Source organism: Rhinoraja longicauda, chromosome 30 (genome assembly GCF_053455715.1).
Source record: "Rhinoraja longicauda isolate Sanriku21f chromosome 30, sRhiLon1.1, whole genome shotgun sequence".
In the NCBI taxonomy this organism is placed as follows: Eukaryota; Metazoa; Chordata; class Chondrichthyes; order Rajiformes; family Arhynchobatidae; genus Rhinoraja; species Rhinoraja longicauda.
In genome coordinates, this window is record NC_135982.1 from 13,206,210 (window position 1) to 13,230,607 (window position 24,398).

Below are 24,398 nucleotides of genomic sequence, written 5' to 3' on the forward strand. Positions count from 1 at the left end.
CAGTCTGGGTGCCCCTTCAGTGAAATGCTTCACCTCTGTTGTTAGCCCAGGACAGCAAAGCGTGAGTGGTTTGTGACACGTACGCAGAGCTTGAGATCGACTGTCAGGATTATCCCCACTCGACAGCTGTCTGCGTGTTTGACAAAGGGGTCTTAATCACCTTGGACAATGCCTGATCCATCAACACCTGCGCAGGCTCGAGAGGCAGCAGGTGCTGGAATCTGGAGCAAATAAACAGGAGAGTAGCTGGAGGAACTCAAGCTGAGGGACTTGGACAGTCGGCGTTCCAGGTAGGGATCCTTCAGCTACGGTGGATTCAGGATCTCCACCCGAAATGTCAACTCATTCCCTCCACAGATGCTGCCCGACCTGCTGAGTTCCTCCAGCAGCTCTCCTTTTTCTGTGAAACCCCCCCATCCCCCATGGATTGATCACTGCGAGAGGGCACTGTGATGTCAACACTGTTGAGACAGGCAGCAAGTGCTGTAAGGGAAGCAGCTGATCACAGGGACACTGATGGTAGGTTTCTCGTGACTGAGCGGTTGTGTGCTGTAGCGTGCTGCTCTGTGACAGGGAGATCACATGTACTGAGGTAATAGATGTTTTGACAAGTCCTCCTCTTGCGTCCCGCTGTTCCCCAGTGAAAGGGGAAGAATAGGTCGGGTTTCATTGTTTCAGAAAGTCCCAAAGCCGTCAGGAGCCAGAGCAGTCATTCTGCTGTACATTCACTCTGTGGGTTGGGAAATGATCGTGACCTTGTCCTTCCTGACCCACTCTGCCCTGGTGCCACTCCTAGATTCATAGTCATATGGTGTGGAAACAGCCCAACTTGTCCACATCGACCATCATGTCCCATCTACACTATTCCCACCTGCCTGCGTTTGGTCCATATCCCTCGAAACCTAACGTATCCATGTACCTGTCTAAATGTTTCTTAAACGTTGTGATAGTACCTGCCTCAACTACCTCCTCTGGCAGTTAGTCCCATACACCACCACCCTTTGTATAAAAAAATGACTCCTTAGTTTCCTGTTAAATCTTTCCCACCTCACCTTAAACCTATGTCCACTGGTTCTCGATTCCCCTACTCAGTGCAATAGACTCTATGTATTTACCCGATCTATTCCTCTCATGATTTTATACACCTCTATAAGATCAGCCTTCATTCTGCTGTGCTCCAAGGACAAGAGAGGCCTAGCCTGCTCAGCCTTTCTTGTTTGCAGTGGTCCTTTAATAGTGCTGAGTTTGAGTTTAGATAATTGTCATGTGGTACAGTTGTCACCGAGGTACAGTGAAAAACTTTTATTACGTGCTAACCATCAGTGGAAAGATTACATCATGATTACAATCGAGCCATCCACAGTGTACAGATACATGATAAAGGGATTAACGTGGATAAAGCCCAGTAAATTCTGATCAAACGTAGTCCGAAGTTCTCCAATGAGGTAGATAGTAGCTCAGGACCACTCTCTAGTTGTTGATAGGATGGTCCAGTTGCCTGATAACACTTGGGAAGAAACTGAATCTGGAGGTGTGCATTTTCGCACTTCTGTACCTCTTGCCTCATGGGAGAGGGGAGAAGAGGATTGGCGAGGTGAGATTCGTCCATGATTGTGCTGCTGGCCTTGCTGAGGCAGCATGAAGTATAAACGAGGTCAATGGAAGGGAGGTTGGTTTGTGTGACGGCTGGGCTGTGTCCACAATTCTCTGCAATTTCCTGCGATCTTGGATGGAGCTCTCCTTCTGTTCCAGTGTAACATGGCTTTATCGAGATACTTTGCCCCCTTCTGAGTGCTGCTCACCGAAAGAACCCCTCCCTGCCTGACACCGGCACACATTGCACACTCCAACATGAGGTGGCGAGAGGAATAAGGCGCAGGAACCCAATCAACCCATCACCTGATCGTGCATCATTTCAGCTCTTGTAGAGTTCGCATTGACTGAAATTCTCCACTGTAAATTGATCCAAGTCGGCGCGGACTCAGTGGGCCGAAGGGCCTGTTTCCAGGCTGTATCTCTAAAACTAAAACCTCTATAAGATCAGTCCTCAGCCTCCTGCGCTCCAAGGAATGAAGTCCAAGCCTGCCCAACCTCTCCCTACATTGCAGGCCCTCGAGTCTTGACAGCATCCTCGTAATTCTTCTCTGCACCCTCTCCAGCTTAATGACATCTGTCCTAGTTAAATAAGTAGACTATTCTTTGGAGCACCTAAAGATTTTTTTTTTTACAGAAAACACAGGGAATGACCAGGGTTTTCATATAAATCTGTATGGAGGGAGGCAGACCACTCAGAGTGAAATTGTAATACTTGAACGAATCTGGCGGTGACACCACAGCCGGCTGTTGACACAACACTTTGTGAAGGTCCTTGGAATGATGTGAATCACCACCACTTCCTGGAGTTCCACCTCGCCAACCCCTGTGATGTCATAACATTTCCGCTAACAAACCAGAAAGTGACATCACAAATAAAACACTCCCCGAGTCCAATGGTATCACTCAACATTTACTGCATGATGCCACCGTTGGGAAAAGGGACAGGTTTCTGTGGAAGATTTCTCTGCCGACCCATTGCCCACCAGCAGTCTGGGGAGTAGACAGGCCGGCACTGGTCAACACTCTTGTCCCTGGCTCACTCCACCATTTCAGGCAAGATGCAAAGAAGATTGAAACCTCTGACCTCTCCACCATCAAAGGGATCTATAGAGGCGCTACCTCAAAGAGGCAGTCAGCATCTTCAAGGATTTACACCGTACTACCTTCAGGAAGGTGTAGGAATCTGAAAAACATGACGTCACCTTCAGCACAGACATTGTGGGCCGAAGGGCCCGTTCCTAAGCTGTACAGTCCTATGTTCTAATCCAGGGATTATGGCTGGTAGTCAAGCACCTTCATTTCTAGCCTTTTGCACATTTGGTTTTCATTGTAAGGAATCTTTACTTGCGTTTCCTCTGTTCATCTCACCTGTGAAGGCACTGATTCAGGCAGAGTCAAGGCACCACAATACTTGAGCCGGCTGCCTTGTGTGCATGTGCACCTGTGCGCGTGTGTGCGTGTACGTGTACGTGTGCGTTGAGACAGTGGGTATCAACTTTGTTTACTTGCACGCAAGCACAGTTGAAACTTCCCATCCAGCATTACTGGTTGTCCCAGGTAACAGACAGGTTCTGTTTCTTTACAGACATTCTTAACTTAGCCCGTTAAGACAGAAAACACACAAAAATCACTTGATATCATCACAAAAATATATCCAATCGCATTTTTCAATTTAATTAGATCACAGGTGTTTGTTTGTACGTGGGGGCACGCATAGTCTGGTGCTCATAACCCAGGGACAAACTATACTTACCAGTAGATGTCAGTGCTAAAAAATCAGTAGCTGTTCCCTTGGGATCAGTCTCCGGCTCGGGGACTGGTGCCACTTGTCCAAAGCCATTGAGAGGACCGAGATTAGCAAGCTAAGCCATGGGCTAGATCTGGGCACCTTGGTCTGCACAGCCCAGTGTGCATCTCGAAAACTCATGATCGTTTCCACCAAGCAGTAGGTGGACCACAGCACCACATCTCAAAATACTTTGCACTGCGATCACAGTTGTTGCATTCAAGTGGAGCTTGTCCATGTTCGCTGCACGGGCGATGTTCCCTCTCCATACACCTCAGGCTGGTCTTGCAGTGCACTTTAATGAAGCATCTCCACAATCCACCTCAGATCTATCCCCTGCGGTTAACTGCATGTTCTTGTCAGCTCTTGACGTCAGATGCCAATAGGAAGACGCCAGTGAAGCCGTGCAGTGAATCTAGTGGATTTTCTGCAGCTGCACTATATGATCGTTGCCCATGGCGCTGAGGTGGAATGAGGGAGATGCCAACATGAAGAAAGATTGACTTTATTCCACAAAGTATTTTTGATTGATACCATCCAAACACAGACATTTTCTGTTGATTGTCAGATGCCGATAAATATTTTTCTATTTTACTGGACAATTAGTGGACTTCACAATGCTCACATTGTCAAGTGTAGGACCAATTTACTGATTGCTCTGGGGGAGTTGCTGCTACGTTGTAGGATTAAAGATTGGTCATTGGCAATAAAGGTGGTTCCTGGTATGAAAGAACTGGGCGATTTCCTAGGTAAAGCTGCAACTTCTTAAGCTGCTTCACCTGAAGGAGTTTGCTTCTCCTTGGGGCTTGCCTTTATCTCGGGTGGTCTTGCTGTCATCTTACTGATGTGGGCCGGTTGGAAGGCACTATTGATCATGAAGGTACTGCCCTGCAGTCTAGCGTAGTGCTGTGCGTTGACGAGAGGGCTTTTAGTGCAGAGAGGTTTTATTTGTCCAGCACATGCCATTGTTTTGAAGGATTCCAAATCTTTGCTGGCTCTGAGCTGGTCCTGAGTGTGTGCAGAGGCTTCAGTTTGATGGCTGTTTCTGACCGTGCAGAGGCTGGGAGTGAGTTGGATGGCTGGTAGCTTCCTGTAGGAGAGCAGAGACACTGTGCTCCGCAGTACCTTGGCCGGAGCGGTCACGGAGTCTGACGAAGGGGGCAGCTTCCTCATGGGCTTGTTTGCAGCTTGTTTTATGGAACACAGGTGTTGCTTGAGGCCAGCGGGGGACGTGTTTCTCTCTCCACCTCCCAGCATGGTCCTCGGAAACCTTCCCTGACGACAACCGTTGTACAACAGGACAAACTCGTTCTGCGACTGGAGGGGCAAGGCATTCAATCCTTTACTGGATTTCTTGAATATCTCAACCACTAACTCTGAAAGTTAAGAGAAGGATGTTATTGAGTACGGCGGTGTGATTATTCATGAAAGCAATATTGCTCGGCTAGGCAAACGATCAACGTCACTGCAGTCTGGTCCTGCAGCAGAATGATCATCCTTACCAAGAGCTTCGTAGACCACTCCAGGGATGACTACTCTGAGAACGGCACAATGTCTCTGTAGAGATGGGTTAGCATTCACCTCCAATAACCACACCTGGAAAAGATCAAAGGTAGAATTGGCGAATTACTGACTAGGGTTGCCAACTTTCTCACTCCCAAATAAGGGACAAAGGTGACATCACCGCCCCACGCCCCACGTGACCTCACCCAGCCAACGGCCACGTGCTCCTGCTCCACCAATGGTAGCCCCCCGGGCCGGGAGGCGGGTTTCTATGCAACCTCCGTTAGGCGGCACCCGGGCCTACAGTCCAGACCTACAGCGCCCCCCGGGCCTACAGTGTCCGGGCCTACGGCGGCCCCCGGACCTACAGTGTCTGGGCCTATAGTGTTTGGGACTACAGTGTCCAGGTCTCTCAGCGCTCCCCGGGCCTAATACGGGACAAGGGCGCTCCCTGACGGGACCATCCAATTTAGCCCAATGTATGGGATGTCCCGGCTAATACGGGACAGTTGGCAATCCTACTGCTGACTGACCTCCCACTTTTCACCTATGTGGGGTCGGTTAGCTTCATGTCCACCTCTTGAGGGAAAGATGGTCTTTTAAGATGGAGATTTATAGGTTCTTGATTCGGAAGGGTATCAAAGGTTATCGGGAGAAAGCAGGAGAATCGTGTTGAGAGATAAAAATAGATCAGCCATGTTTGAATGGCGGAGTGCACTCGATGGGCTGAATGGCCTCATTCTGTTGCTATGTCTAATGATAGAAATGGACTGAAGACATTTTGGGGTCAGGTCCCTTTAATCAGACTGGAGGGTCCCGATCCGAAATGTTGCCTGTCCATTTCTATCACAGATGCTGCTTAACCCATTGAGTTCCTCCAGCACTTTGTGTTCTGCTCAAGATTCCAGCATTTCTTGTGTCTCCATTGGTTAGTTATCGATCAGTTATTGGCCAGTTATTGGTGGGTTATTGATCTGCTATTGATCAGGTATTGGTTAGTTATCCATCAGTTATTGGTCAAGCATTGGTTGGTTATTGATCTGATTGCTCTTCCCTTTGCCACTGGCCTGTTTGGAATTCCAGACAACTTGTTGTCTCGCCTGGAAGTGAATTCAAATTTTCCAAACTCATTTCTTCAAAGTCTCCTGATTGACTTGAAACAGGTAAATCCCAATCTTATAAAAATGAAAAGCTCTCTGATCCCAGCCCCAAGTTATTTAATGACGTCTCAACTGTGAGCACTCTCAGGTAAGAGTGACAACACCATTCCACCAGAGGATCGAAACAAGGAACATCAGATGCTGGTTTACAAAAGTAACTCAGCAGGTCAGCCAGCACATGTGGAGAACACTGATAGGTGACGTTTCGGCTCCCAACTCACAACGTCATCAATCCACGTTCTCCAGAGATGCTGTCTGAGCCGCTGAGTTACTCCAGTGCTTTGTGTCTTTTAATATTCCACCAGAGGGCACCATCTCCCCACTCATTGCATAGCAATGTGTGAGCTCCACACCAATCTGGGACAGATGTGAGCTGATGAGGTTGGGAACTCCCTTTTTTCCCCAAAAGTAAACTTTATTCAGAATAATAAATAATATATACAAACCAAGAATAATGCAAGACTCTTCCGCCATTCTGCACCAGTGTTATCTTCGGTAGTGCTCACCAACTATTCTTATACTAAGCCAAAACGTCATCCATTCCTTCCATCCAGAGGTGCTGCCTGTCCCGCTGAGTTACTCCAGCATTTTGTGTCTCTCTTTGGCTTAAACCAGCATCTGCTGTTCCTTCCTATCCTTATACTAAGCACCCTTGCCAATCATGTGACCCCCGGGATGATATCCCTTCCCTTCTGAAGGGCGTCTCCACCAGACCTCGCATGCCAATGTCCAACTGTGGAAGGACCCTAGACTGTGGACCTCCCCCACAGAGTCTTGGCATTGGCCGCATTGGGCTTCAGTGCATCCCTCAGCACGTACTCCCGCAGTCTGCAGCGGTAACATTCTCTGATGGACATCTCTCTCTGCTGGGAGGTCAACAAGTTTCGGGCAGGCCAAAGAGCGATTTGTCACCGAGTTGATGATCTTTCAGCAGCACTTGACGTCTGTCCCCAGGCATCAAAGGAACAGCGCCAAAATCAGCAGGTCCTGGGTTAAGGAGCTGTTCGGGATAAACTGTGACATCATTCTCCAGACTCTCTGCAAATCCACACTCTGTGAGGAGGTGGGTAGCTGTCTCCTCTCCGTAGCAGCCGTCCCTGTTTCTCTTCCGCAAGTGGCGATTTAAAGCCATTTTGCCATACAAGAGATTTTTGTACATCTTACTGGGGCAGAGAAGGTACCGGGGAAGGGTGGAGTTGGAGCTGCCAACAGATGTCAGGTTTTTGAACCAACCCAACACGCAATCCAACCAATGTCCGAACTTTCATAATGAACCAAAGCTGATAACAGAGTGAAGTGAGAACGGAAATTACCTTGAAGTTGTAATCAATGATAAAGTCGCAGCCCAGTAGGTCGAAGTAGCCCAGTTTGCATTCCAATTTCCCCTTAGCAGCAGAGAAACACTGCATTATGATTTGCTGCATTCTCTTCTGCAAGGAAGGTGTAAAGGTTTAAATAACATTGAATCTTTCTTTCCCATTCGGGCTATGAGTCTCGTCTCCAAGGGAGAACGCTCACATACAAACGTTTTCTCTGCCTGCCATCTCCCTCCCAATCTCCCTCCTGGATTTGCTATCCCGGAGTCAAAGTAGCAAAGAATGATTATAGATGGAAGACGGCCATAGAAGCCAACATGTCTATGTCAGCTTTAGTCAGAGCAACGCACTACCTTTACTATTCCAGCCCATTCTAATCTAACCTTCTAACTTTTCCTTCAGCATTTATAGTCCTAGAGTCATACAGTGTGGAAACAGGCCCATTGGCCCAACTTGCCCACACCGACCAACATGTCCCATCTACACTAGTCCCATCTGCTTCTCTTTGGCCCATTTCCCTCTAAGACTTTCCTATCTATGTACCCGTCTAAATGTTTCTTACTAGTACTTGACTCAACTATGTCTTCCGGCAGCTCGTTCCATACACCCACCACCCTTTAAGTAAAAATGTTACCCCTCAGGTTCCTATTAAATCTTTCCCCCCTTACCTTAAACCTATTTCCCCCTTGGTCAATTAATCCGCCGTCATGGTCTCAACTTCCACTGCTTCGCCGATGATATCCAGCTCCTCATCTCCACCAAGTCAATCTCCACCACCACACACTCTACACTGACAAACTGCATCACTGAAATAAAATCTTGGCTTCAATCAAATTTCCTCAAACTCAACTGCAACAAATCTGAAATCATCATCATTGGTCCAAAAACGCTCACCAAATCCACCCAAAACTTCATCCTCAATATTGATGGTCTCCCAGTATCCACCTCCCCTCACATCCGGAATCTTGGAATCATCTTTGATCAAACCCTCTCCTTCGACAAACACATCAAACACATCACAAAGACAGCCTTCTTCCACCTCAAAAACATTGCCCGTCCCCGTCCATCCCTCTCCTCCACAGCTGCAGAAACCCTCATCCACGCCTTCATCACCTCCCGTCTGGACTACTGCAACAGCCTCCACTATGGCGCACCCTCAAAAATCATCAGTAAACTTCAATACATTCAAAACTCCGCTGCCCGTCTACTCACCCACACCCCGATCCGTGACCATATCACCCCCGTCCTTTACAAACTCCACTGGCTCCCCATCCCCCAGAGAATCCAGTACAAAATCCTCCTCATGACCTACAAAGCCCTCCATAACCTGGCCCCATCCTACCTGACTGACCTCCTCCACAGGCACACTCCCACCTGCACCCTCCGCTCTGCTGCTGCCAATCTCCTATCCCTCCCCATCCGGACCAAACTCAGATCCTGGGGGGACAGGGCTTTCTCCATCGCTGCTCCCACCCTATGGAACTCACTACCCCAAATCGTCAGAGACTCCTCCACACTCACCACATTCAAAACATCACTGAAGTCTCACCTGTTCAGTACTGCCTTCAACCACTGAAGGTCACCTCACCTTCTGTCTCCTTTCTCTGTTCGTCTACTTATTTATCTATTTATTCACTTCCCTATGTTCTTTAAATCCCTGTAAAGCGTCTTTGAGTGTATGAAAAGCGCTATATAAATGTAATGCATTATTATTATTATTATTATTATGTCCTCAGGTTTCCGATTCACCTACTCTGGGCGAGAGACTCTGTGCATCTACCCGATCTCTTTCTCTCACGATTTTGTGCACCTCCATAAGATCACCCTCATCCCTCTGCGCTCCAAGAAATAGAGTCCTAACCTGCTCAGCCGCTCCCACTAGCTCAGACCCTTGAGTACTGGTATATTGATTTAATTCCCTCTTGACGGTTACAGTAGAACCTTGCTAGGTAAAGCTGCTGTTGAGACAGTCAGAGGTTGTAGGGTTAATTCTCAATCCAGAAATTTGCTCTTAATACAGGGTGAAATTTCTGGAGCAGTGCTGAGGGAGTGCTACAGTGCCAGAGGGGGTGTCGATGGACTTGGCATCAGATTTAGGGTCTAGCTGCCCTTTGTGAGGAACGTAAAATATCTCAATAGTCATCCTAGGACAGAGGTCTGATGCTGCAGGAGTTGCAGAAAGGCAAAGGGGTTTTGGCCAATAATTACTCCCAGAGCAATTAATCTGGCCTGTTTTACAATCTTGTTCATAGGAACCTGATATGTGAATACTAATTATGCCATTTCCTTCAAGGCATTGACTATTCTTGAAAAATATCGCATTGTCTGGAAAGTACCTTGGTACATCCAAAGGCTGCAGAAGGTGCTATGGAAATGCACACATCTGTCTGGATAGAAATCGCTAATACGCATGTCGCAGTCTCAGAGGTCAGTCAGGAAGTGCCTGACCCCCACATTGCACAGTTGCTGATTGTCCACTCCATGTGGTTAAAGAAGATGTGGCGGAGGGCAGGGTTTTTAATACACAGAGAGTGGTGGGTTCTTAGGATGCAATGCCAGGGGTAGTGGTGGAGGCAGATATGATAGTGACATTAAGAGGCTTTTACATAGGAACATGGATATGCAGGGAATGGAGGGATATGGATCACATGCAGGTGGAGAAGATTAGTTTAATTTGGCATCATGTCCAACACAGACATTGCGGGCCGAAAGGCCTGTTCTTGCGCTGAATTGTTCTATGTTCTGTGTTTTATGGTCTGACGCAGTAGGTCTCGTTGAGCAGCTCACCGATCCTCAGAGGGAGAAAGCCAAGGATATCTCAGGGTCTAAAGGTTCACCTCACTCAGGTCCAATACCTCTGGTGGACCATTTACATCAATGAGCTGCTGGTTAGCCCAAACCCTACTCAGCACCACCCTCACATCTGTGCTCATGTTCTACATGAGGCACATCACCAACCCCTGCAGCTTGAGGTAATAGTAGCTACACTGACCAGCACCTGCCACTGGCCCATGTATCATTGGGCCACAGGTCAGAGATCATGAGGTGACCTGACTCGCCCCTGGCCCCAGACCACCCTTGCCCCGATTCTTTAGTTTAATTTAGAGATACTACGTGGAAACAGGCCCTTCGTCCCACCGAGTCCAAACTGACCATTGATCATCCGTCCACACAAGTTCTATGTTATCCCACTTTCTCATCCACTCCCGACACACTAGGGGCAAATTTCCAATGAAACAAATTATTTGAGTTTGGTCAAACATTAACGCTGGTCATTGGTTCCATCTGACCAGTTTTTAAACCAGCATTGGGCCACTTTTCACTGCCAGTTCAGATGCCACAAGGACGGCACGGAGGCGCGGTGGTAGAGTTGCTGCCTCACAGCGCCAGAAACCCAGGTTTGAGCCTGACTACAGGTGCTGTCTGTACAGAGTTTGTACGTTCTCCCTGTGATCGCAAGGATTTTCTCCGGATGCTCCGGTTTCCTCCCACATTTCAAAGACGTTTGTAGGTTAATTGGCTTCTGTAAAGTGTGTAGGATAGAACGAGGGTATGTGGTAGTCGCTGGTCGGCATTGACTCGATGGGCCGAAGGGCCTGTTTCCACGCTGTATCACTAAACTAAACTAAGCAAAACTAAACAAAATGGTGGCTCTTGCAGTAAAGCTCAGTGTTTCATCTGAGAATCATCTGCGTAAAGCACCAGCAAGGGAACACACACACACTTACTGCAAAGACAGTGAAGACCCAGTTCTTCGGTAGACACCTTGCTTCCATGTAGTTCTCATTGATGTAGTTGTTCAGTTGTTCCATGGACCAGACGGTGTCCTCCTTCATCTCACTGTACCTGGCATGCTTTTTCTGGATGGACTGTGGATAGGAAAGTTTCAAAGCTGCGATTAGTCAACGAGTCATAGTGAAACATGTCCACATCTCTCAAAGGGTGGGGAGAGAGGCAGATGGAATACACCCCTTCCGGTCAATACAAGGTTAACAGTTCAATAAAAGAGCAGTTACAACATGTTAGGACTGTGGATGTGGTGAAAGTGGTTGAGGGATTGAGAGGGAGAAACATTGGGGAAGAAAACCTGGATTGGGGATCTAGGAGAGAGATTAGATCTGGCGGGGAGGAGTGGCACCGTGGCACAGTGGTAGAGTTGCTGCCTCACAGCGCCAGAGACCAAGGTTCGATCCTGACTGCGGGTGCTGTCCGTATGGAGTTTGCACGTTCTCCCTGTGACCGTGAGGGTTTTCTCCAGGTGCTCCGGTTTTCTCCCACACTCCAAAGACGTACAGGTTTGTAGGTTAATTGGCTTTGGTGAAAAAATTGTAAATTGTCCCCAGTGTGTAGGATAGTGCTCGTGCATGGGGTGATCGCTGGTCGGCGCGGACTCGGTGGGCCGAAGGGCCTGTTTCCGTGCTGTATCTCTAAAGTCTAAAGTCTCAAGCAGTGTAGATCTGGTCTGACGACAAGGCTTGCTTGCCCCGGAACACGGACAGGGCTAAGATGGGCTGCTCTCGTTGATGGGACAGCCTCTCTCCATCCCACTGCTTGGTTGATCGAGCCCTGGGAAACCAATGTTGGTGCATTGACTCTAAAGCACTGACCGCTCTCAGTTCCTTCCCATTATTATCACTCTTTTGCGGCACCCTTTGGGCGGCACAGCGGTAGAGCTGCTGCCTTACAGCACTGGGTTGGATCCTGACGACGGGTGCTGTCTGTACGGAGTACGTGCATTCTCCCTGTGACTTGCGTGGGTTTTCACTGGGAGCTCCTGTTTCCTCCCATACTCCAAAGATGTACAGGTTTGTAGGTTAATTGGCTTTGGTAAAAATTGTAAATTGTTCCTAATGTGTAGGATGGTGCTCGTGTACAGGGATCGCTGGTCGATACAGGCTCAGTGGGCCGGGAAAGGCCTGTTTTTTGCGCTGTATCTCTAAACTAAGACTAAACAAAACTAAACCTAAGCTGCTGTCTTACATCGGCAGAAATCCAGGTTTGATCCTGACCTTGGGTGCTGTCTGCGTGGAGTTTGCATGTTCTCCCTGTGACCATGTGGTTTCCTCCAGCAGCTTGGTTTTCTCACACATCCCAAAGACGTGCGCGTTTGTAGGTTAATTGGTCTCTGTAAAATTGCATATAATGTGTAGGGATTGGATGAGATAATGGGATAACATAGAATTAGTATGCACGGGTGATCGATGGTAGGCCTGGGCTCGGTGGAACGAAGGGCCTGTTTCCATGGCTGTAACTCTAAACTAAACTGAACCTTATTCTTTCAAATGGATCAAATGGCTCTTTCAAAACATTTCTGTCTTTCTAACACAAGGCATTGGGTACTTCTGAGTTGAATTATTTTCTTTGAAAATGCACCTGTAATGCTCTTTTGGACAGTTAACAAATTGAAGTTGTTCGTGACATCTCAGATCTAGATCTGGTTCTTTCAGTCCTGGTGAACGTTTGCTTCTCTCAACTGGCAGAATGCTCTGTGTTTTCGTAAGTCCATAAGTTCCTAAGTTATATGAGCAGAATTTGGCCATTCGGCCCATCAAGTCTACCCCGCCATTCAATCATGGCTGATCTGTCTTTTCCTCCCAACCCCATTTCCTTGACATCATTACAGAGTTTCATTTGAATTTTAAAAATCTAAACGTCATGAAGATTCACCTCCTTGCTGGTGGTCCCAGCTCTCGAGAGATGACTAATGATGACTAGTGCTTTATTTGATTATAGGTAAGCAGTATTGGGGAATATATCTCTGCATGAATGTGTGATCTGGTTAAACCAGGCTTGGTGAAACCTTCTGCAGCATTTTGCTTTCATTGACTTCATGCACAGGACAAAGAATAAGCTTCTAGCCGGTGTTTGGAGACACAGGCCAAGCATCACACACCATGCATTGTACAAAGGTACTGAATTACCAACATTTTTGAGCAAAGCATTAGGGTCAAATAGGCAAATAGAGGCACAAGGAATTGTAGATGCTGGAAATTTGCATGGATCACGCAAGGGCGGCACGGTGGCGCAGCGGTAGAGTTGCTGCCTTACAGCGCCAGAGACATGGGTTCAATCCTGACTACGGGTGCTGTCTGTATGGAGTTTGTACGTTCTCCCTGTGCCCACGAGGGTTTTTCCTCCCACACTCCAAAGATGTCCAGGTTTGGAGGTTTATTGACACTGTTAACGATTGTAAAATGTCCCTAGTGTGTAGGATAGAGCTAGTGTACGGGGATCACTGGTCGGCGCGGACATAGTGGGCAGAAGGGCCTGTTTCCACGCTGTATCTCTAGAACTAAAACTAAAATAAAACACAGGATGATAGAATAACTCAGCGGGTCGGGCAGCAGTGTGGAGGACATGGATAGGTGACGTTTTGGGTCAGGACCCTCCTTCAGACTGGTTGTGGTGTTAAATGTTCGGCCCCAGTAAAGGGGTTGGTCAATCAGCACAGTTTCTGGGACAAGTCCTGTCAACTTGGCCCAAATCTCCATATTTGAGGGATTGAAATTCTGACTGGGATACCTGTTCAGGTACAGCTTCTTAACAAAAGCTGTAAACCATGAAGCGTTACTTAATGTGCATGAAGGAACTGCAAATGCAGGGGACTGTGCAGACCAAACCAAAGATGGACACAAAATAACCTTCAATAAAAAATATGCAAAAAGGACAATGAAAAGCATGTAGGCAGGGCATGGGCATGGGCAGGGCATGGGCATGGGCAGGGCATGGGCAGGGCATGGGCAGGGCATGGGCATGGGCAGGGCATGGGCATGGGCAGGGCATGGGCATGGGCATGGGCAGGGCATGGGCAGGGCATGGGCAGGGCATGGGCATGGGCAGGGCATGGGCAGGGCATGGGCAGGGCATGGGCAGGGCATGGGCAGGGCATGGGCAGGGCATGGGCAGGGCATGGGCAGGGCATGGGCAGGGCATGGGCATGGGCAGGGCATGGGCAGGGCATGGGCAGGGCATGGGCAGGGCATGGGCAGGGCATGGGCAGGGCATGGGCAGGGCATGGGCAGGGCATGGGCATGGGCAGGGCATGGGCAGGGCATGGGCATGGGCAGGGCATGGGCAGGGCATGGGCAGGGCATGGGCAGGGCATGGACAGGGCATGGGCAGGGCATGGGCAGGGCATGGGCAGGGCATGGGCATGGGCAGGCTTGGAGAGGCTTGGAGAGGTTGTTGACAAGAGAGGAGGAGGTATTATTAGCCCCTCTCTGGGGTAGCCGGGTAATTGACACTGCGCTAATGAACACCTGCCTTGGATTCAGCTGGGCGGCTCCAGTCTCACCTGCACAGTCCCCTGTGTACTGTGGAGACACACGCACACACAGAGAAACAACAACCTCCTTCGGTTCCCTTGTACAGAGAGGATTTTTGATTTGTGCAGCAATGTAGAACAGGTGATCCAATTCTAGCACATTGGAGACCCTCGGACTGCCTTTGATCGGACTTTACTGCACTTTATCTTGCACTAAACGTTATTCACGTGATTCCCATGATCATGTATTTATGCACTGTGGATGGCCCGATTGTAATCATGTATTGTCTTTCCGCTGACTGGTTAGCACACAACAAAGGTTTTTCACTGTACTTTGTTACACGTGACGGTAAATAAACTCAACTCAACATCGATCGTTGTATTTATTTCTATTATTATCTCCATGCAGAGAATTGACTTAATCTGGAACGGTGGAAGGCTTGAGGCAGGCCGTGTACCTCAGTGCCAATGGCCTTTTGACTTAAAATTAATTTGTCAGGGAAAGAGCGGAAGGCGGGGTTATTTAGACAGCTCCATCAAAGGCCCTTCCAATAGACAATAAACAATAGGTGCAGGAGTAGGCCATTCGGCCCTTCGAGCCAGCACCGCCATTCAATGTGATCATGGCTGATCATTCTCAATCAGTACCCCATTCCTGCCTTCTCCCCGTACCCCCTGACTCCGCTATCCTTAAGAGCTCTATCTAGCTCTCTTGAATGCATTCTGAGAATTGGCCTCCATTGCCTTCTGAGGCAGGGAATTCCAGATTCACAACTCTCTGACTGATTTTTTTTTTCCCCATCTCCGTTCTAAACAGCCTACCCCTTATTCTTAAACTGTGGCCCCTGGTTCTGGACTCCCCCAACATTGGGAACATGTTTTCTGCCTCTAACATGTCCAACCCCTTAATAATCTTATATGTTTCGATAAGATCCCCTCTCATCCTTCTAAATTCCAGTGTACACAAGTCTAGTTGCTCCAGTCTTTCAACATACGACAGTCCCGCCATTCCGGGAATTAACCTAGTAAACCTACGCCGCACGCCCTCAATAGCAAGAATATCCTTCCTCAAATTTGGAGACCAAAACTGCACACAGTACTCCAGGTGCGGTCTCACTAGGGCCCTGTACAACTGCAGAAGGACCTCTTTGCTCCTATACTTAACTCCTCTTATTATGAAGGCCAACATTCCATTGGCTTTCTTCACTGCCTGCTGTACCTGCATGCTTCCTTTCAGTGACTTATGCACTAGGACACCCAGATCTCGTTGTACGTCCCTTTTTCCTAACTTGACACCATTCAGATAATAATCTGCCTTCCTATTCTTACCACCAAAGTGGATAACCTCACACTTATCCACATTAAACCGCATCTGCCATGCATCCGCCCACTCACACAACCTGTCCAAGTCACCCTGCAACCTCATAGCATCTTCCTCACAGTTCACACTACCACCCAGCTTTGTGTCATCTGCAAATTTGCTAATGGTACTTTTAATCCCTTCATCCAGTGAGGGTGTAGCTCATTGGGATACAACACAGCTCTGAGATTAGAAGTGTTGCAGAACATGAAAGAGGTCAGGCCTGTCTGCAGCCTCCTCACAACTCACCATATTACATTTGTTCCCCTCATCCAGTTCACTGATACCCACCATGTACGGCTGAGGCCCAGGCATGAATCCCTGCACTATTCCGCTAGTAACAGCCTGCTTCCCAATCCACTCCCTCTCTCCTTCTTGCCTCTTGTTTCAGCCCATGCCCAACATATTATTCCCAGCCCCATGTGCCTTCATGTTGCAGCCACATCTCTTGTGTGCGGCTTTTTCCAGGGGCTCTGAATGTCCAGACCAACCCACTGGTTCCCCCTCAAGTACTGACCAGTCACCTGCTCAAAGTCAGAAAGACAAGTAACAGTAGAAACTGGTTTACAAAAAAAGACACCATGTGCTGGATTAACTCAGGGGTTAAGGCAGTGTCTCTGATAAGGTGTGTAAGAAGGAACTGCAGATGCTGGCTTCAACCGAAGATAGACACAAAAAGCTGGAGTAACTCAGCGGGACAGGCAGCATCTCTCGAGAGAAGGGATGGGTGATGTTTCGGGTCGAGCTCCTTCTTCAGACTGGTTAGGGATAAGGGAAACGAGAGATATAGACAATAGACAATAGACAATAGGTGCAGGAGTAGGCCATTCAGCCCTTCGAGCCAGCACCGCCATTCAATGCGATCATGGCTGATCACTCTCAATCAGTACCCCGTTCCTGCCTTCTCCCCATACCCCCTCACTCCGCTATCCTTAAGAGCTCTATCCAGCTCTCTCTTGAAAGCATCCAACGAACTGGCCTCCACTGCCTTCTGAGGCAGAGAATTCCACACCTTCACCACCCTCTGACTGAAAAAGTTCTTCCTCATCTCCGTTCTAAATGGCCTACCCCTTATTCTCAAACTGTGGCCCCTTGTTCTGGACTCCCCCAACATTGGGAACATGTTATCTGCCTCTAATGTGTCCAATCCCCTAATTATCTTATATGTTTCAATAAGATCCCCCCTCATCCTTCTAAATTCCAGTGTATACAAGCCCAATCGCTCCAGCCTTTCAACATACGACAGTCCCGCCATTCCGGGAATTAACCTAGTGAACCTACGCTGCACGCCCTCCATAGCAAGAATATCCTTCCTCAAATTTGGAGACCAAAACTGCACACAGTACTCCAGGTGCGGTCTCACCAGGGCCCGGTACAACTGTAGAAGGACCTCTTTGCTCCTATACTCAACTCCTCTTGTTACGAAGGCCAACATTCCATTGGCTTTCTTCACTGCCTGCTGAACCTGCATGCTTCCTTTCATTGACTGATGCACTAGGACACCCAGATCTCGTTGAACTCCCCCTCCTCCTAACTTGACACCATTCAGATAATAATCTGCCTTTCTATTCTTACTTCCAAAGTGAATAACCTCACACTTACCTACATTAAACTGCATCTGCCATGTATCCGCCCACTCACACAACCTGTCCAAGTCACCCTGCAGCGTTATTGCATCTTCCTCACAATTCACACTACCCCCCAACTTAGTATCATCTGCAAATTTGCTAATGGTACTTTTAATCCCTTCGTCTAAGTCATTAATGTATATCGTAAATAGCTGGGGTCCCAGCACCGAACCTTGCGGTACCCCACTGGTCACTGCCTGCCATTCCGAAAGGGACCCATTTATCCCCACTCTTTGCTTTCTGTCTGTCAACCAATTTTCTATCCATGTCAGTACCCTACCCCCAATACCATGTGCCCTAATTTTGCCCACTAATCTCCTATGTGGGACCTTATAGATGGTGATGTGGAAAGATAAAGAACCCCCAAGTCACCCCAGCTTCTTGTTTTCACCCTACAAACAGCTACCAATGGCCTGTTTCCTTTATCATCGTTACTTTTTTGCACATCTTTCATTCATTGTTCTTTATCTCTCGACATTACCGTCTAGATCTCTCGTTTCCCTTATCCCTAACCAGTCTGAAGAAGGGTCTCAACCCGAAACATCACCCATTCCTTCTCTCCAGAGATGCTATCTCTCCCGCTGAGTTTCTCCAACTTTTTGTGTCTATCTCTGATAAGGTCTCGGGATGAGGAAAATAACTGCAGATGCTGGTACAGACGGTGAAGGTATCACAAAATGCTGGAGTAACTCAGCGGGTCATGCAGCATTTTCGATGAGGTTTCTGGATAAGATATATCTAAGGTCCCAACCCGAAATGTCACCTATCCATGTTCTCCAGAGATGCTGCCTGACCCGCCGAGTTACTCCAGCACTTTGTGCCTTTTTTACCTGCTCAAAGACTCCGAGTTCATTTATCAAACTCAACTTTTCCCCCATGATCCTCTGCTTTCTTTGTTCACACCCCTTAATATTTTCTACCAGTCTTCTTATCAATACATTGTACAGCAAGATTTACATACTGTGTAGGAAGGAACTGCAGATGCTGGTTAATACTGAAGAGATGCTGGAGTAACTCAGTGGGTCAGGCAGCAGCTCTGGACAAAAGAAATAGGTGACGTTTGGGTCCAGAGCCTTCTGCAGACTGAGGCAGATGGTCAGTGTCACGAAGGAATCTGACCTGAAAGGTCACCCATCCATATTCTTCAGCGATGCGGTCTGACCCGCTGAGTTACTTCAGCATTTTGTATCTATCTAAGATTTACATAGTTTTACTTGATAAATTTGATCACTCACAAGGGGAAATTGCAGATGATATTTTCCATTTGCTCCACTCACCTGGTTGGTCAGGTGGCTTGTCAGATCATCGGAGTAGGGATCGTATTTGTTACAGGACAACTTCACGTAACCGTGACAGAAGAAGACCATGTAGGGGGCAGTGCAGGCGATCAGGAAGTAGGAGCGAATATCAAACTTCCGCCCTTCCAGCAGCAGAGGTCTCTGCACGTACCTGTTTGGTGAGCAGAAGAATGGCTTCAGTAGAATTTACTGGAATGCAGGAACGGTCCATCATCTCCACCGGTCCCCGCTAATCCCACATCTCACCCTCTGCTTTAGGGCCAGCATAGTGGGGCAGCTCGTGGAGCTGCTGCCTCAGAACGCCAGAGAACTGGCTTCAATCCTGACCTCCGGTGCTATCTGTGGCAGAAGTTGCACCTTCTCCCCGTGACCGCGTGGGTTTTCACTCAACATCTCAAAGAGGTGCGGGTTTGTAAGTTAATTGGCCTCTGAAAATTGCCCCGAGTGTGTGGGGAGTGGACGCGAAAGTGGGATAACGCAGAACTGGTGTGAACAGACGATCGATGGTCTTTGTGGACTCGATGGGCCGAAGGGCCTGTTCCCATGCAGTATCTCTAAACTAAAATAACCTAAACTAAACTCATGCGTCAGCCATGTTTCAGGCACAGAGCGCCCCTTGCTGAATTACACAGAGACCACGATTCTCCCCATGGACCCCTCAATCCTGCCCCACCATTCACTATGAGCACGGCTGGCCTCAACCCCTCTTGCCCCAGTTCCCCGCAACCCTCAATTCCTCAATCTTTTAATTATTTATCTCTCTCCTCCAGAAAAATCTCTGAAGATGCAACCTTCTCACCCCCAGGGTCAGAGAGTTCCAGAGATTCACCACTTTCCTCAGAGATTAAGTTTCTCCGCATCACAGTTTTAAATGACCTGCCCCTTATCATGTAATTCTGCCCCAATGTTGAGACTGTCTCACAATTCAGGCTGCCTTTAGACGTTAGTTGAATGAGGTTACCCCTCATTACAAGTCATGAGTTATGTCGAGCGTATTTTATTGTCGTATGTTCTGAAACCGAACAGTTACATTCTTACTTGCAGCAGCACAACAGATATGTAAACAGCCCTTTATCCCATCGAGCCCGGGTGATAATCAAGCCCTGACCTGCACTCTGCACACAATTTACAGTGGCAAATTAACCTACCACTCTACCGGTCTTTGAGAAGTAGGAGAAAATTGGAGCACCCGAGGGGAACACACGCAGTCTCAGAGAATGTGTAAACCCCACTCAGTGAGAACCCGAGCTCAGGATTATGCCTGGGTTTTTGGCGTTTGAGGCATCGGCTCTTCTTTCTGCACCACCTGGCTGACCAACCTTATCTGAGGAAGGAAGTTCTTGCAATGGAAGGAGAACAGTATAGGTTAATTGATTCAGGGGATAACAACACTGATGTATGGGGAGATATTGGGATGATTGGTTGACTTGTTAGAAGAATGAGGGAGCCTCAAGAGACTGCTCAAGCTGTAATCTGCAGCCAAAAAAGGAGAGCTGCTGGAGGAACTCAACGGGTCAGGCAGCATCTGCGGGGGAAGTGGACAGTTGACGTTTTGGGTTGAGACCCTTCAACTAGCCAAGAATGAGAGGGGACATCTTTGCAACATAAAACACATTTGGAGCGATTCGATAAAGGAAGGATGTTTGAGAGAATGGGAGTGCCAAGCATCATCGTCTGCACTGCGGATATGGGGGAGGGTCATTTAGAGCTGAGATGAAGATAAAACAGCAGCTGGACTGGAGCTGGTTCTGGTCTACACTACAGGAAGGATTTGACTGCAGTGGAGAGCAGGTGAGCAGCTTCATTAAGTTGATGCTGGGCTGCAGAATGATGATGATGATAAGAGAGCGGAGGGGTAGGTTGGATCAGAAGGCGGCTGAGGGGAAAGTTACCTGAAACTCGAGCACCATGAGACTGGATGAACAGGAAGAATGAATGGTTCTTGGAAGAGATCTCCACCACGAGATCTCCACCACGAGATCTCCACCATGGATTCCGGATAATTGATAGAGGATTAAACGCAAGTAGGAGGTACAAGATCAACCATGTTTTAATGAAAGATGGAGTGGGTAGGGCGGGAGGGAGTGAAGGATAGCCCTCTCCAACTTCTGTCTCCTGTTCACTCAGTGATCATGGGTCTGGTCGTAAACCATCACCACATGCCTCGAGGAGGTAAGAGCCCTGATCCTCAGGGCTCAGGTCTAATCGCTGGGGAATGGCAGGAACTAAAATGGTTCAATTTTTGGCTAACGTGGATACATTGGGCTGAATGGCCTGCATCTGGCTGGAACCTGATTGTAATCATGTGCAGTCTTTCTGCTGACTGGATAGTACGCAACAAAAGGCTTTTCACCATATCAGTACACTTGACACTAAATTAAACCATGAGAAACTCTTTCTAGAGACAGAATGGTTGGTAATTCAAGTTCACGGATTTCAGGAGGTTGTCAAGAGAACCCGCATTGACTCAAACAACATGGCCGCCATTTGGAGCAGAATAATTGGTGTCCAGTTCATCAATTGGTCTACAGCAGTGGGACATTCAGCAGGTAATTTGTTTTAACGTTAGCTACTACATGAACATTGGCCATAAAATGGAGAACTAACCTGCTGATCTTTGAAATCTCATCACAAGACCCTTTGTGCTGTGTGAGAAAGGTTTGATGTCCGTTTGTTAGGTTTACTTAGTTTCGAGATACAGCATGGAAACAGGCCCTTCATCCATGCTGACCATCGGCCACTAGTTCTGTGCATTCCCACTTTTGCATCCACTTCCCATACTCTCGGAGCAATTTTTGTAGAGGTCAACTGACCTACGAACCCGATGTGGGAAGGAATTGGAGCACCCGGAGAAAACCCATGTGGTCACAGAGAGAACGTGCAAACTCCACACAGCCAACACCCGAGGTCAGGATCGAACTCTGTCTCTGGAGCTGTGAGGCAGTAGCTCTACCAGCTGCACGACTCTACCGCCATACACTCTGAAGGTTGCTATATCTGACCTGCAGTGCACCTCAGTATTTCCCCGAGGCCTAGCTCTTGAAGGCCCAGTTCTTGATGCTGGGACCTCTTAACCTAGATATGGCCGCACACCAAAGTTGGACCACTCCACCCAGGCTCCAAACCAAAGTAACGTCAAAGCTTCAACTTGATGCATTCCATTAACTCTGGCCACAAATGCTGCGGTTTGCACTCAGTGAGATTGTCCCAACTACCTTTGCACGATTCTGTTGAAGGGTAGACAGAAGTGACCATTCTGCTCCAGGCTTTCCACCTTCTTACGAAAGTCCAACAAGTCAGCCTGACACTTCAGAAGGAAGATTCCTCGACCCAGGTTTGATCCGCCAGGTTTCGAAATCCAAATGGATCCATCTGTGTGCATAGAAACAAGGTAAAAAGCCTTCAGCAGAAGAAAGCAATGCTTCCTCAAGAGGGTAAAACAGTTCATTGCCTCAGTCCTGTTTCGTTTCTTTCTTCCCTCAGGTCACTGTGAGGCAGGGTGAGAAGGCAGGCAACACCAAGAGTCCAATCCCAGTCCCATGGGAGCACTGCCTGCAATGGTGGTTTTGAGGGATTATGATGCAGTGGGTAGGTATGCGACAAGCCAGAATGGCACCCCCTTTAATGCTGCAGTTTGCAGGACAGCAAATTGTAATATGTCTGATTGCAATGAGGCTAATTAAAACAGAGAATACTAATGCAGCAGCTGTAATGCAGCAACTCTAACATAGCCACTATAATGCAGACCATCTAGTCTCTTCCTGAAATGAAAGTCCAATCCAGGCATCACCCTGGTGAATCTCCCTACACCCTCCCTGTGCACCCACATCCTTCATAATGTGTGGGGACCAGAACTGTTCACAATACTCCAAGTGCGGCCTAACAAATGTTTTATAACGTGTAGGAAAGAACTGCAGATGCTGGTTTAAATCGAAGGTAGGTACAAAATGCTGGAGTAACTCAGCGGGACATGCAGCATCTCTGGAGAGAAGGAATGGGTGGTGTTTTGGGTCGACACCCTTCTTCAGACTGATGAGAAGGTCCTCGACCCGAAATGTCACCCATTCCTTCGCTCCAGAGATGCTGCCTGTCCTGCTGAGTTACCCCAGCATTTAGATTTTTTTTTTAGATTTAGAGATACAGCGCAGAAACAGGCCCTTCGGCCCACCGGGTCCACGCCGCCCAGCAATCCCCGCACATTAACACTATCCTACACCCACTAGGGACAATTTTTTACATTTGTCCAGCCAATTAACCTACAAATCTGTACGTCTTTGGAGTGTGGGAGGAAACCGAAGATCTCGGAGAAAACCCACGCAGGTCACGGGGAGAACGTACAAACTCCGTACAGTACAGCACCCGTAGTCAGGATCGAACCTGAGTCTCCAGCGCTGCATTCGCTGTAAGGCAGCAACTCTACCGCTGCGCCACCGTGCCGCCCTTTTGTGTCCACCAATGTTTTATAACGTTGCAACACAACCACCCAGCCCTTATATTCTACGCATCGAACTATGAAGGCAGCAAGGTCAGGCAGAGAGAATACCTCCCATAATTTGAAAGAAAGCCAAGCGTTCACTTTTCACATCCATGCGATATGTTTCAGGAAAAAATTCTTCCATCTTCAAGATCCTAGAAACAAAATAATTGGCATTTTACACATTCTGTATGTCTCAACGCACTCCACAGTGAAAATACCACACAATTTCATGGAGGTGTTTGTGATGGATCCTGAAAGTGGGTGAAACTGTTTGCCGGGCGAGATTTGGCAGTCAAAGTGCACTGAGAGGATTAACAAGGGCGGGGTGAATGGAAGGAACCAACAAAACAATTAGAGTGGCTCTGTGGAGAAATCTTTGCCAGGACACTTGGACAGGGGTAATGAAGAGGTTGTTAGGCGCACTTGCCTTCATCGCTCAGGAAGCTGAGTACAGGACTTAGGACATCACATTACAAGGTCACAACTCCCTCACCACCTCCTTGAAGTACACCATTTCACAGTTGCACCACTGTGTTGTTCCATCTGTCCGTGAGAGATCTGTGGGACTTGATTTTCACACGGGGGAGGGATGGTTATCTTTGCACGAGCTGCTAGAGGAGGTGGTGGAGACAGATACGATTACAAGGCATTTGGATCGGTTCTTGGATAGGAAAAGAGTAGAGGGATGAATGCGGGTCAAATGCAGAGATGTGGGATAGAAATCATAATGTCATAAGTGATAGGAGCAGAATTAGGCCATTTGGCCCATCATCTACTCCGCCATTCAACCATAGCTGATCTATCTCTCCCTCCCAACCCCATTCTCCCCATAACCCCTGACACCCGTACTGATCAAGAATCTATCACTGCCTTAAAATCATCCATTGATTTGGCCTCCACAGCCTTCTGTGGCAAAGAATTCCAGATTCACCACCTTCTGACTAAAGAAATTCCTCCTCATCTGCTTCCTAAAGGAATGTCCTTTAATTCTGAGGCTATGACCTCTAGTC

The 24,398-nt window shown here is 48.0% G+C and overlaps 1 protein-coding gene across 1 annotated transcript in view; it reads right to left on the bottom strand.

The window, feature by feature from the left end:
• Positions 1–41: 41 nt before the first annotated feature.
• LOC144607910 (protein polyglycylase TTLL10-like) overlaps positions 42–24,398 on the bottom strand; it is a 30,083-nt gene continuing 5,726 nt past the window's right edge. Inside the window, exons 5-13 of the mRNA XM_078425038.1 lie at positions 23,455–23,540; positions 22,127–22,283; positions 18,891–19,062; positions 11,090–11,230; positions 7,359–7,475; positions 4,885–4,978; positions 4,162–4,758; positions 2,309–2,419; positions 42–130 (exon numbers count right to left, since the gene is read on the bottom strand). Coding sequence (XP_078281164.1) covers positions 42–130; positions 2,309–2,419; positions 4,162–4,758; positions 4,885–4,978; positions 7,359–7,475; positions 11,090–11,230; positions 18,891–19,062; positions 22,127–22,283; positions 23,455–23,540 — 1,564 coding nt within the window. The remainder of the gene's footprint in view (positions 131–2,308; positions 2,420–4,161; positions 4,759–4,884; positions 4,979–7,358; positions 7,476–11,089; positions 11,231–18,890; positions 19,063–22,126; positions 22,284–23,454; positions 23,541–24,398) is intronic.